Genomic DNA, 14644 nt, shown 5'->3' on the forward strand with positions numbered 1-14644 from the left:
TTTCTTTGTTATTTGAAAATTTGTGTGGTTTTCAATAGATATAAATATGAGAAAAGTTCAACAAACAAAGAAAGTTTCATCAATTTTTTTTTTCCCTTGTCCTATCCGGTTCATTACCAAACATAGTATAAATAATACGGTCATTTGTCCGATACTGCACCAAACGCCCGGCTAATTTAGTCAGTACTATCCGGTGGTTATTTATCCTATCCGACAGAAATAGTCAGTACAGTCCGAGCTGCCAAACGAGGCCTAAGAGTATTTGAGTGTTTCCTCTTGTACTAGTTTGTGAGTGAATAAAAAATCTTGTGTAAAAACTTTGAGTGTTCTTTCTTTCTCTTACCTATCAATTTCGCTGCATTACATTCTTCTTTGTGAGATAAACATCTCCAAAGTAGTGAAGTCTTTTTAAGCCCCAACATCCCTCTCCACCAGATGATGGTGCCAAGCACCTTTCAAACACTCTCTCACAAACCACTGACAGTTTACTTTCCTGCATTATCATACGAATATGATATGTCACTCAAATGGTATATATTTGGAAATCGCAGTGAGGTTCGTCAACTTACATGTTTTAATTGTTCCCGAACATAGTCCACAAGTTGTTGACTTGACATGCAGTCCCTGGAGAGAGCTTGCATCAGCGTTTCAACAAAGTAGCAGAATGTAAAGTCAACGTGTGCATGTTATTATGTTAATGTATCAACAAGAAGTTATATTTCTGATAGGAAAGTTTATTACAAAGGAAACTTTACCATATCCCATCACAGGCTATGACCAGAAACTCATCATCATCACAAAGCTCAACCTACATGAAAGGTAAATTTTGAATTAAAAACATAAATTAGTGAAACTTTCTTCCTTTAAAACTTTGGAAGTGTGACTAGCATCTAGATTATATAACTTGGATCACAGAAAAAACTTTTCCTCGAAAAAAAATAACACGTTGTTTTGTTTATAAGATTGGTTGTAAGTATATACGGTTCAAGTTTCTCATCCCAATTTCACATCATTTAGTTCTGAAATGAAATGCTGCATACGCTAGTTATGTCGGGATTGGCAGTCACAATCTGCATTTTAACGGGCAACTGTTTGTTCTGCTTGAGTTCCGCATCCCCTGCAAGCAACAACATTTAAATACATGAAATTCGAATGAAAAAAAGGGTTATTTCCCAGTTTCTCCTTTCAAAGGGTAAGGAATTTTTTCGTACCAATCGCTCTCGCCAAGTTCAAACTTCCATTGACCCTTCCAACTTGGATAAATCCACCAGCCTTGAGAATTCTTTCTTTCTCATTCTCCATGTCACGTTTATGATCTTTAGACAAATTATATGCCTGCATTTAAAACTTTAATAAGGAGTCACAGACAAAGTCGGCAGTAAAGCAACACAATGGCAGAAACTCAATTCCTAAAAGCTTGAGTACAAAAGTTGGGGTCGGAGCAGTTTTTTTATACAAGCAACGATAGATTCATCTTTCATTAATCATCCCAAACAATACATAGGTAACATTTGGGTACAATACTTCAGTGACCAAGAAAATGATCTGGAGATGAATTTGCTTAAACAAGACAACAATAATAACCCCTAAATGGCTACCATATGTACGAAAAATAAACTGCATCATGAGCAGTTTGTTAAGTGAGTTTTACCCAAGTGAAAAGTGTGGCAGACGGGGATCATAACGATCCTTTTGATGATTTAATCTGACGTTGATATTAAACTTTAGGAAGCCCTTACCAACACCATTTATTTCAAATGGTATATTCATCATTTAATTAAAAAAAAAAACCAAAATGTACAGAAAATTAAGAGAAAATAAAAAGCATAAATTACCACGACACATTTAATTCAGTAACTAACGAATATATGCAGCAGATATTCGCTCCCTCTCTCTCTTCCTACTTTCAAAACCAAATCAAATGCATATTCTTCAATTTTATTTCTATTTTTATAAAAATCTTCCCACATTTAATTAGCCTTATATTTTCCACTTACAAATCTCCTGAAAACCCTCCTCTTTATCTTTTTTTTCATTTTTGAAAATCCTTAGGGTTTATGCTTTAACTCACCAAAATCCATTGCTCTACCTTCAAAAGGCTAGACTATTTCTTCTGTATCTTTCCCTGGCTTTCAATACAATCCTTCTCCTCTGTGGTAATTTTCCAATTTCTAGTCTGTTTTCTATTTTTAATTTTTTTCACCAAGATTTTGTACTTGATGATTTTTTTATGTATTTTTCTCAATGATTAATGATTGTGTTGTTTTCATCGCTGATATTCTTATGGGTTTTGGGTAATTCATGGTTTCTTGAAATCAAAACCCTCTAAGGATTTGATCTTGTTAATGTTGTAATGTGCTTCTAATGCTTTTGTAATTTAGTTTTCTGTATAATATTATTAGTAATTTTTGTTATTCATTTGGTTATAAAACATACATAAATTCTTGCAGTGCGAAGAAATGGCTAAGCAGAACACAGCAAAAGAAGATTTCTCCCTAAAGGAGACCTCGCCGAACATCACTGGCCGGAGGTTCTCCATGGGTCCCATGACCTCCTTTGATCTTGTCGAGCACATGCAGTATCTCTATGTCAGGATTGTGAAAGCCAGAGATTTGCCACCTACTGCCGACCCTTATGTTGAACTGAAGCTCGGAAACTACCGGGCAGTAACAACACCTTTCAAAAAAAATCCGAACCCCGAATGGAACCAAGTGTTCGCTTTTTCGAAAGACAGAATTCAAGCTGTTAGTATGGAGATTTTGGTGAAGGACAAGGCTGTTGTTGCAGAAGGTGGTGATCATGGAACCATTGGGATGTTTGGTTTTGCTATGGCTGAGTGTCCTAGTAGGGTTCCGCCGGATAGTCCGTTAGCGCCGCAATGGTACATGCTGGAGGATCAAAACAAGGCCAAGATTAGAGGAGACCTAATGCTTTCTTATTGGATTGGGACGCAAGCAGATGAGGCCTTTCCAGATGCTTGGCACGCTGATGTTGCATCGGTAAGTGGGGATGGACTTTCGAGTACTCGTTCGAAGGTTTACCTTTCACCTAGGCTTTGGTACATGAGAGTGAATGTGATTCAAGCTCAGGATCTTGTGTTAAAAGACAACAACAGAAAGCAAGCACCGGAGTTTTTTGTGAAGGCTCAGTTCGGGAATGTGGTTTTGAGAAGTGGAGTCTCGACGGATAAGAATTTCAACCCTACTTGGAATGAGGATCTAATGTTTGTTGTTGCAGAACCGTTCGATGATCCTTTGGTGATAAGTGTTCAGGAGAAAACGAATAACAAGGAGGAATCTGCCGGGCAGATTGTGATTCCTTTGAGGGATGTGGATAAGAGGATAGACGCTACTCCGGCTACTCCCAAGTGGTATAATCTTGGGACGGTTGAAGTAGTTGAGGGTGTGCCAAAGGAGGTGAAGTTTGCGAGTAAGATCCAAATAAGGGTGAGTTTGGATGGAGGATATCATGTTCTTGACGAGCCAGCTCACAGTACTAGTGATCTGAGGCCAACTGCAAAGCTTCTTTGGAGGCCTCCGATCGGGATTTTGGAATTGGGAATCTTGAATGCAACTGGTTTGTCACCAATGAAGCCTAAGAATCGTGTTGACGCATATTGTGTAGCAAAATATGGGACAAAGTGGGTGCGAGCAAGGACGGTTGTTGATTGTTTGTCTCCCAAGTGGAACGAACAATACACATGGGAAGTCTATGATCCATGCACTGTCATTACCATTGGAGTTTTTGACAATGGGAACTTGCAGGGTGGCGATAAGCTGGGCATGGATTTGAGTATTGGGAAGGTAAAGATCCGTCTATCTACCCTTGAAACTGGTAGGATTTACACGCATTCATATCCTCTTGTGGTTCTACAACCTACTGGGGTGAAAAAGATGGGTGAAATCCAACTGGCTCTGAGATTTTCGTGTCCGTCTTTGCCTAACATGCTGCTCACATACACACGGCCTCTGCTGCCTAAGATGCACTACATTATCCCACTGTCTATATACCAGCTTGCTAGTTTACGACACCAAGCTGCATTGATTCTCTGGTTGAGGTTGAGCCGGGCTGAGCCACCACTTAGGAGAGAGGTTGTGGATTACATGTTAGATTCCACTGCGCATCTGTGGAGTTTTCGAAGAGGCAAGGCCAATTTTGTCAGGATCATCAAGCTATTTGATGGTTTGGTCATGATGTTCAAAGGGTTTGATAAAATACGGAAATGGACTAACACCATTACCACGGTGCTTGTTCACGTTGCCTTCACGGTCATGCTTTTTTTTCCTGGTCCGACAATTTGCTTAATGTTTTTATTGCTGTTGCTGAAAGGGGTTTGGAATTACCGGAAGAGGCCTAGACAAATTGTGCACATAGACACAGAACTGTCACAAGCATATGGCGTACATCCAGAGGATTTGGACGAAGAGTTTGATACTTTTCCAACAAAAAAGACGGGCGATGTTCTGAAACGAAGATATGATCGTCTTCGAGGCATTGCAGGGAGGATTCAGGCAGTGTTGGGGGACATAGCGACACAAGGCGAAAGGGTGCAGTCTCTGCTGAGTTGGAGGGATCCAAGAGCCACAACTTTATTTATGATCTTCTGTATTATTGGTATGATCCTATTTTATGTCTTCTCGTTGAAGTTGATAGTTTGGCTTGCAGGATTTTATGCAATGAGACATCCAAAATGTCGGGATAGATTCCCTTCGCTCCTGCAAAACTTGATCAGGAGGTTGCCGGCAAGATCAGATAGCATGTTGTGAGGAGAGCTTTAATCTTTGGTATTTCGATCAGTCGAAGTTTATCTATGGACATTTGTTTTGTGTTTAGTTTCTTCTTCTTTCTCTTTTCTTTATAGAACAGTTGGCATATGTTGATCATGTTCTCTAATAAAGATGATTTGTATGCTATCAGAAACACTTCTAGCTATGTTCTGTAATGAAGCACTTCTTTTTTCTCTTTAGAAAACCTTGCCACGATGACTTACATAGTTCCAAGCACTTCTATAATTTGATAAAGACGATTTGAAAGTACCCTAAAATTTAGAAGGGACCGGACAAGAAATCTCAAACTCTTACACTATGTTTGGATGAGGGAAATAAACTTGGAATTTGGATAAAAGTCAGAATTTATAAATTGACATGCACCAATTCCCTTGTTTGGATTTATAACATAGAAATTTAGAATTTCCGCGTGGAAAAAAAAAACTTAGAATTTGGGGCCTCCAATTTCCAAGTTTAAATTTCATGTAAATAGGTGTCATTTCCCAATTTCTATGATTGGGAGTTTAAAATTAACAAATTCCGTTTTCAATTCTATTGTTCTTTTAAGTTAACCAAATAACAAAATTCACAAATTCTAGGAAATAAAATCCCTTCATTTCAATTTCCGTCATTTTAAAATTCCTTAGTAATCTTAAATTTCTTCATCCAAACATGGTGTTATACAGCAAGAAAAAAAGATTCTCAGGTTTCGTGGATACCTTAAGGAGCAAACTAAAGGAAGAAGACTATAAGGTGATTTGAGAATGAGAGTGATTGGAGCTTAAGAAGATAAGGAAAAAGAGAAAACTTTACTCTAGTATTGCATATAAATAAATATTCCTTAACGTTATGGCACTACAGGTCTTGCATTGATCCAAACGAAAGTTGTAACGATAGGGATATCCGCAGACAGGGAACTGGCATAACTACGACAATATATTCCATAGGTAAAAAATTTCATTGAAACTGCAGCATACCTCACCCTTCCTGGATATTACGCAGCGAGAATCACCAGCATTGGCAACAACAAGTTGTTTGTTCCGGATAATAGCAACACAATCTGTACTTCCAGAATTTGGTCCATCAAAATCAGAATGAGGCCCCTGGCATCAAACCCCAATACTTTTCTTCGTGAAAATAGGGTTACATAGTAAAATTTTAAAATAATAAAGCACACCAATAAAATTTCAAATATATTTATCATAGTGTTGAGCTATATATTTTCATAAACAAAATATATTAGCAAATCTTAATAAAAATGGGGGGACTTTAAAATAATAATGATAGAGTCCAAAATATGGACCGACTAGAAATCAGGTTCACTTTATGTGTATTATGTACAATTTCTTATATATACTATATTTTATATATAAGAAATAAAGAGAGGAAAAAAAAAAACTCTACATCCGCACACGTGGACCTCAGCGTACACCAAGTCTGAAGGAGTTTGTCATCTACATGGCAACCAGGTAGAGGGAACGTGTGTATCTAGAACCCTCTAAAACTCCCACGTTTTCCACTCAAGAGATGGTTTTCTCTCAACTCAAGAGATGGTTTTCTCTCAGCATCTCCACATCCCAGGAAAGTTGCATCCCACTAACTTCAACTGCCATGTCCACTGTTCGCCTATAAAAAGGCATCAAACCAAAGCAAAGAGGACAGAAGACACAGAAAGAAGAAGAGAGACTCTGCAGAAATTGAGAGAAAAGATTGCAACGAATGAGAGATACAGAAACGCTGCAGAAATTGTGGGGCACAAAGAGAGAACAAACGGGAAGAGAAGAGGAACAGAAGAATACAGAGGAGGAGTGGACGACAAAAAGAAAAGGCAAGGACTCAAAAAGGTATAAAATCCATTTTATTTTATTTTTTGGGTTTATCTTTCCTTTGGATTTCGTTGTTATTTCTTCACTTTGTAGAAGAAAAAGCACTTTGCTTCTTTATCCTCTCCCATCCCACGAAACAAAGGTGGAACTCCAGAGAAGTCAAAGCCCAAACCCTTTCCCATATTTCGTCTACTATGCCTAGCAAATGATGTCGAGACTCGCCAACGACGCAAAAGATGAGTTCGAACAAGGCAGCAACCAAACCGCCGGACACCACCACTTCAACAACACCGATGGCCATAGTGATCACGCCGTCCTCAAGCCCAGTGTTGCTGTTGCTCCGTTTTAGGAGCGCAGTGTTGAAATCGTTTATGCTGCTCCGTTTTAGGAGCGCAGTTTGAAGTTTAAAATGATTGCTGCTGCTCTGTTTTAAAAGCTCAGTTCGAAGAAACTGGCGTACTGCTGTTGCTCTGTTTTAAGAGCTCAGTTCGAAAGAAAAACCGGCGTGTTGCTGCTGCTCCGTTTTAGGGGCGCAGTTTGAAAACATTGACGGTTGCTGCCGCCCCGTTTTAGGAGCTCAGTTCACAGAATTTGGCGTTTGCTGCTGTTCCGTTTTAGGAGCTTAGTCCAAAATTGAAATGGTTGCTGCTGCTCCGTTTTAGGAGCTCATTACAAACTTCGAGTGAAGAGAAACACGACTCAAAGAATTTGACATGATGCTGCTGCTCCATTCTTCGAAGACGTTCCAGGAAGGAGAGGAACAAAAAAATAGTCTTGTTCATCACGTGGGAGTCTGCTCACATGAAAGAAAAGTAAGGTCGATTGAAATTAGAAGTCCCATTGGAACTTGGAGACCTTTAAAGACAAATAAAGAAAAGTGTGAAGCTTGCTGTCAGAAAACTTGGGTCAAATTGGTTCAGAGTCCCATGCTTAAATGAAGATGATATATATATATATATATATAATGGATGCCAAAGGAACCTGCACCCCACGTGAAGAAGAAGAGTAAAGCTTTAAAGTCACATAGAAAAAAGGAGGAGTAAAGCTTGTTGCCAGGCTTGAAAATCCCAAGTGGGTTCAAAGATCCATGGGTTGAAAAATTCAAAAGAAAAGTACATAAAAAAAGGGCAAAAAACAAGAAGTTGGCTGTGAACAAAATTCTCAAATTAATTGAGAATGTTGCTTGCGTGGGACCTTCAAAGAAAAGGCACCAGACCAATTTATGTTGATCAACTTTTTCCAAACCATGTGGGATGAATCTCACCACACGAAAATTCTTAAAATGCCCATCACTAAATCAATCGGCATGATCACTTATTTGTACCCAATTACAAGCATACGAAAGGAAGGAAGGTGTAGGCAAAAATGGTATGGAAAATTAAAATCCCACCATGGAAAACGGCTCTATAAAAAGAGAGGTTCAATATGTTGATCCAAACTCACTTGTACAAGTTTTGATTGATTATTCATCAAGAATGTCCATCAAATTTTATTTAACGGCACAAAGCCGCTCCAAAATTCAAGTATACAAAAGGCATGAAGCCAAAGAAAAAGTCAAATATCAAATGGCATGAAGCCGCAACAGAATCTCAAATGGCACGAAGCCGTATCAAGTATCAAATGGCATAAAGCCGCGATGAGTCTCAACCATATGAACTACGCCGGTTTGATTCCGTTAAGGATACGTAGGCAGTCTGATATCAAATTATAGACGCAACCGTGAAATCAAGACGAATCCCTGGTTTATATAAACTAGATTCATTTTTGTTATTTTGACCAAGTAATTACAAATTCTACGAAGAGAAAGAGAAGCGAGCTGGTTCAAATTACGAATGACACAAAGCCACTTCAAAATTCAAATGGCATGAAGCCGCTTCAAAATTCAAATGGTATGAAGCCGCATCAAATCCCAAAAGGCATGAAGCTGAAGAAAAATCTCAAATGGCACAAAGCCGCGATGAGTCATGAAATCAAAATTACGAACTACGCCGGTTTGATTCCGTTAAGGATACGTAGGCAGTCTAATATCAAGTTTTAGACGCAACCGTGAAACCGAAACGAATCCCTGGTTTATATAAACTAAATTCACTCCTGCTATCAAATACCAAAATGGCACAAAGCCAAAGAAAAGTCTCAAATGGCATGAAGCCATATTAAATTTTCAAATGCTCCTCGCCCGCATGAGCTGAAACTGCATAAGGCACTATGCTCCTCGCCCGCATGAGCTAAAACTGCACAAGGCATCAAATCCAAATAAATACCAAATTCATGAACTACGAGTGACTTGATCCCTCAAGAGGGTACGTAGGCAATCTAGGGTTCAACCTATGTGCAGTCACAAAATCAAACAAACATCAAATTCCTCAAGTTACATTTTTATTCGAATTGGAATCAAAGGGTATTTCTTTCCCAAAAGAAAGATTGTAATTAATAGGCGTGTAGCCTAGAATGGGTCGAACTCGAATTAATAAAACCCTATTCGGAAAACTGAACGAGGGTGAAATTGTGTCGAGTGAATTATTTGTTTACATATTATGTACAATTTTTGCTCAACACATAGTATTAAGGCTAATTATCTCAAACTGTCAATGACAGATAGTTAAAGATGATTCACTCCCTCCCGCTGCCATATAGATTGTTTTTCACCTCAGCTTAAGTTTGATAAGTGGCAATCATGTTAAACTGAAGAAATTAGATGAAAATTTTCGTGAAGGACTTCAAAGCTTGCGAAAACATTGCCATGATGACTAGGAAGAATTTAGAATGACTAGGAAGAAATCTCAAACTCTTATAAAAGGAGGGAAAAAAAAAGATTCTCAGTTACTGTCTCCATTCTCATCTAAAACATTTGTCCATCTGGTGATATGGTTTCCAAAAGAAATGGAGAATATAGTACAATTGTTAATGCAGCTTAAGTAACCGCTGTGTAAAGAGTACCTCCTCAGAAGACCACTGACCAACATGGTCATTGAATGCACTACTCTTAGCTTCAACACTCTTCGGAGATAAAATGAACCTTTCTATAAGACCAGAAACTTTGTCTATCTTATCTCCCAGTACAGCTAATTCTCTCCAGCCTCTTTGTCCGCGCATCATCTCATCCATCCTGCCTCAGTTAAAAGCAATTTCAGATGACAAAGTATCTCGTAGATAATCATATCTATCCAAATTCTTTCTACCCCTCATTACAACTTTCTTCCACTTATTGTGTTCCATCATTACATGCCCTCAATTGTGGTTGCCATCTCTATTTTTGGGACTTTTAATATAATACATGAACACAAACATCCTATAACTCAATGATAATAAAAGAAAAAGAACGAGCATGGTATGTCAGTATGAATTATTTGCAAGGTGACTTATCATAGGCGCATTAACAGAATGGAGCAGTGACAATTACTAGCAGTTGAAGGTGAAACGTGACCGGGTTTGAAGTTACTAATCTGTTTACAACTTATTATGCATGCGCTGGAAATTGTTAAAGTGAACATTAATGATACAAGGGCTTAAGTAACCTGAGAAAAGCTTTCTGCAGAGAACTGCCTAAATCGCCAGCTAGATATGCTTCATCCTTGAGTACCTGTTGATGGAGATACTTGGCGCAGAAATTTGCCACTGCTTTACCTGCAAACCCATCACTAGTGATGATAAGGCCTCATCACAGTACCAACCTATAAAAACTTAAAACATTAAGGAATCCCATCTCACTAATTAAACCACCTCCGTCCCTTCTTTTCTGGGGCTACGAGGTGGGAAGAAACAAGAAAGGTTCATAACTGAAAAATACAAGAAATATACAACATTTCCAGGAGTTTGAGGACTAGCCCTTATATGGAAACCTCGTGCAAAATGTGGACATTCGCGCACACATGGTTTCGTAATTTGTTTTGAATTTATTTTATTTAGTAGATTTGATTAGGATTTTTGGAGTGTTTCGTAGTATATCTAAAACTCAAAATAAATGTTGATTCCAGGTATGTGATCTATGAGAGTATAACAACCTCGACAGTCCCCTATGAACATGAAAACCAATTACAAATGGAAAAAGTTTCTCAAAATGACAAGAAAGATAACAATATAAAAAAGTAAATGTTGAATTACAGAAAACCTAACCTCCATGTCCATCATAAACACCAAAGAAAGATGTTGAACCGTCAAAATCTGGATAAGCAGCATGCTACAACAAAAGTCTAGTACTTTTAGTAGATAATAAGAAAAACAGTATTTAATCGATGGCAAATTTGAGAGCTACTAGTTCACTAGACACTCCCTCTGAATAAAAGACTACATTCTCTTCTCTATTTAGCAGGGCATGTTTGAAAAGAAACATTGTATTTGCATAAAGATGCGGCTCTTTGAACAGCCTTGGTTCCATTCATCAGCTAGATGCCTATACTTGAAGCAGTCATTAAGTTACCGACTTCCAGCTACTCATGTAAAATCCTCTTCTCGCTCTGAATTCACTATATATTATATAGATATATGGATGTAAGTTATATACAAAATAAATAACTGAATATGACTTTCCTGTTCAGACGACGACAATTGTAAGTGAAATGCAAATCTTGCACACATACGAAGCCAAAGCAAACAAAACAACTAAGCTGCACTCTCTACTCAAGTAACCCGATCTAAGCGAATGTAAATTAAGAAGAATAACGTAATAAAGCCTACTTACAGCATCTTCCATCTTCTGAGACCGTATCGAAGTCTGTCATTCTCACCATCTTCTGAGACCTTATCAGTTTTTGGAGCGCTGAGATATATTCCCATCTCCAGTTGCAACCACATTATCAAACTCATGATCAATCATACATATCATCAAGCAATACAGTCATTTTCAATCCACAAGCACACAAACACACGCATTTCTTTGTTAATTGTTGTGACAACAAATATTACATATATTCCCTTCCTATTTGTGCACAAGAAACTGCAAGATTCAAAAGTTTCTTAATTCGGCTTGAGAATAATAAATGCATAGAAGACGACGGCATTAATTATCAATGGATCCTTTGCTTGCTATGCAATATTCATCAAAAGATCCAAAACAATTCAACACCCGTAAAACAAAAGCCTACCATCTCTAATGAAAAAAATTTCCAAAATGTACCAACCATATCCAAATAATGCAGCTGAAAACGAAGGAAATTTCCCGCGTTTTCTTGGGAACCAAACAGATCAAACAATAAAGATTACCCAAAAAAAAAAAAAAAGGAAAATTCAACAAATCAGATTCCAGGGTCACAAGCACAATGACAATAATTCAGCTGAATGAAGCAGTTATTATTAATTATTTTATAGACAAGAAGATTAAAAAATTCAACATTCAAAAGGGTGTAGGGATCGAAGGGAGCACACTTACTGATTGGTTTGATTTGGGCGTATATTTGATCCGATTGAATTGAAGGAATGATTCTCACGAGAGTGAGTGGAATTTGATGATATACACATATATATTATGTATATTATATATAGGCGCTTGGCACTGAGCGGGCGGACACGCGCCATTCATAGAGGCAACAATTGCTTCTGTTGCAAGAAAAGAAAAGAAATTTTGTCCAAAAAAAGAAATGCAAATAAATAAACAATCACACTCACTATTTCAAACTAAAGATTTTCATTAAACCATGGAGGAACCAATGAATTCATCACAAGTGACCAAAACTCATAGCTGTAGAGAGTGCCATCAAAATAACTCATCTCCAGCTCGTTTGAAAATGCTTATCTAAAACACTTATGCTTAAGAGTGTTTTTATTGAAAGCTCTTCTATTAGAAGCAGACCAAAAAAGTTTAATAAAACTCTATATGCAATTGAAGTCTTCTTCCTAAAAGCACTTCAGTTGCTTTTTTTTATTTTTTTTTATTTTTTTTATTTTTTACTTAAAAACACTTTTAACTTGTTATGTCAAATGATGTCTGAAACACTTTTAGTTATCTGAAATTACTTTTTGCTACTTATCAATATTGAACTGATAAATACATAGCACCAGATTCACATTCAGTAAAGGTTAATGAGTATATTCTGCTCAAAGGTGTTTTCCTTATTAATTCGTGTTTAGTTGTTCAAGAAATTGAACTTGTGGTTTATATGTTATTCATAGGTAATTAATATGCTGAAAAGTGTTTTCTTATTAAGTTCAACTCTAAATCAATGTATACTGAAGCATGGAATTGACAAGATAATATATACTTCATATGCTCAAAATTGTTGAAGTTATATACGTTTGCCCTTGTGTTTTATGTTTATGTTATGCAAACCTAACATAATCAGTTTATATCCAAAGATGATTATGGACTTATGTTATTGTTGCAATTAGAAAACATTTAGTTAACGTTTTCTATTTCTGTCAAATGCTCGATGAACAAAATTTACTGACTATTTTATGTAGTTTTTAATCACAAGAACCACTTCTTTGTAGTTATTTGGCTTAAAGATGAGGTCTTAAAAGTTATTATATGTGTTTTGAGCTTACAAATTCTATAATTGTAGATCCCAACTCATGCTTTACTAGTAAGAGTATTTAAAAGGTATTTGTTCCGTTGTATAGGCATTTATAAAATTTTGACTTTTTTAATCAATGGAAGTAAAAGCTTGCCTTTTGTTTTGAAAAATAATAATTCAACTAGGCTGATAGTTTAAGAGTAAATTTTGTTTAAACTTTTGTTTAAAATTCTTAATGAGAGATCCTAATTTTGTAAGCAATATGTTGTATTCTATTCGTTCTCTTATTCTTATATTGTTTAAATTGACATAAATTCATGCTAGGGTTTATTTTGTTTAGTGAAAGTGATATTTGGTTCACCAGTTTTAGACACCATGACATAGTTTGCAACTGTATGCTTGGATTGAATGTTCATGTGATTATAGAGCACAAATGCAGAAAGATATACATTTGGATTTCTATAGTTATGCATTCAATTTGAGTATTGGCTTTCTTTTGAGAGATAGTTCCTTGTATTATCAGTTTAGTGATCACCATTATTCTTGTTATATACAAACTGGTTCTTATTGACACTCAAAGTAGAAGAATGTAAGACTCATCTTGAGTGTCAATTATTTTGTGAATCGAATTACTTGAAAGTCAAGTAACTTGATCTTCAAGTTATTTGACTCTTGTGATTTATATTGATTGGCAATATTCATGGAACCGAGATAGTTGACTATTTGGTAATCTAATTAAGGAAGACATATTGTGCATGCCTTGGTAGGACAACATTTTGATTTTATAATGATTTGGTGTATCTTTCTGTTAACTATAATATACAGTTTTAGAGGAACTCTAATCACTATATATAGGATTTCCCTGCTCTCACAATAAGCATTCTATTACGTGCCAAACCCTATTCACAGCAAGAACATAAAGTTTGGGGAGAGTAAAAGACATTCTTATGCATGCCCCGATTCCTCTTCTACATATAAATGAATTGTAATTGGTTAATTGTAATTCAATTTATTGAATCTGCAATCCTAATGCCTCATTGTTCTTATAATTTGATAATATACCTTACAAACAATTATAAAAAGAATTGGTCACTGTAAAATTTTGGGCTGCTAGAAAATTGATCGATTCACTATGACTATACATGCATCCTTGGAAATTTGGGAAAAAGAAACTTGTGCATATGTACGCGTGCTTGTAACATAGCTGCTCACCTTCTCGCCTCTTCTGACGTACGACGTACTGGTCTTCATAGAAAGAAGAAATAAATTTCCTTAATGAGCATGCGTATTGTCCATCCAACTCGGGCAATTTCTTCATTTCCTACTTCAACGTATTTTAAATATAGTGAGTTATCAAATCCAAGCCATTACATAGTCACCAAACAGAGTCATAGAGGTTTAAGATAGAAACATGAAATCTCCAAATTAAGCCTTTACGAATGTAACGATCCATCCCCAAATATTACGGGTTTTATAATTTTAAAGTGTGAAAATTACCAAACTACCCTTAAGTTTTGAATTCCATAAAATCTTCGTTTTAGCTCCAAATTCCATTCCGCTTGCACCCATGCGTTTTAGCTCCAAATTCCAAATTCCAAACACTAGG

At 36.6% G+C, this 14644-nt stretch overlaps 2 protein-coding genes and 1 long non-coding RNA gene across 3 annotated transcripts; 1 reads left to right on the top strand and 2 right to left on the bottom strand.

Annotated features, from left to right (window-relative positions):
- Positions 1–335: 335 nt before the first annotated feature.
- Positions 336–808, bottom strand: LOC139187594 (uncharacterized). Its single transcript, XR_011571665.1, has 3 exons — positions 756–808; positions 570–624; positions 336–493 (listed from the first exon to the last, which is right to left on the bottom strand). It is a non-coding gene; the product is annotated as an uncharacterized lncRNA (long non-coding RNA).
- Positions 809–1086: 278 nt separating this feature from the next.
- Positions 1087–12075, bottom strand: LOC103443991 (probable protein phosphatase 2C 60). The gene is made up of 7 exons (XM_070805572.1): positions 11958–12075; positions 11271–11365; positions 10706–10769; positions 10108–10216; positions 9530–9698; positions 5744–5869; positions 1087–1335 (listed from the first exon to the last, which is right to left on the bottom strand). Exons 2-7 carry the CDS (start codon positions 11280–11282, stop codon positions 1186–1188), a joined length of 630 nt encoding a protein of 209 aa, XP_070661673.1. The 5' UTR covers positions 11283–11365; positions 11958–12075; the 3' UTR covers positions 1087–1185.
- Positions 2020–4971, top strand: LOC103444006 (FT-interacting protein 3-like). Its single transcript, XM_008382916.3, has 2 exons — positions 2020–2156; positions 2451–4971. Exon 2 carries the CDS (start codon positions 2460–2462, stop codon positions 4764–4766), a length of 2307 nt encoding a protein of 768 aa, XP_008381138.1. The 5' UTR covers positions 2020–2156; positions 2451–2459; the 3' UTR covers positions 4767–4971.
- Positions 12076–14644: the final 2569 nt, after the last annotated feature.

The sequence above is a fragment of the Malus domestica genome, chromosome 09 (assembly GCF_042453785.1).
Source record: "Malus domestica chromosome 09, GDT2T_hap1".
In the NCBI taxonomy this organism is placed as follows: Eukaryota; Viridiplantae; Streptophyta; class Magnoliopsida; order Rosales; family Rosaceae; genus Malus; species Malus domestica.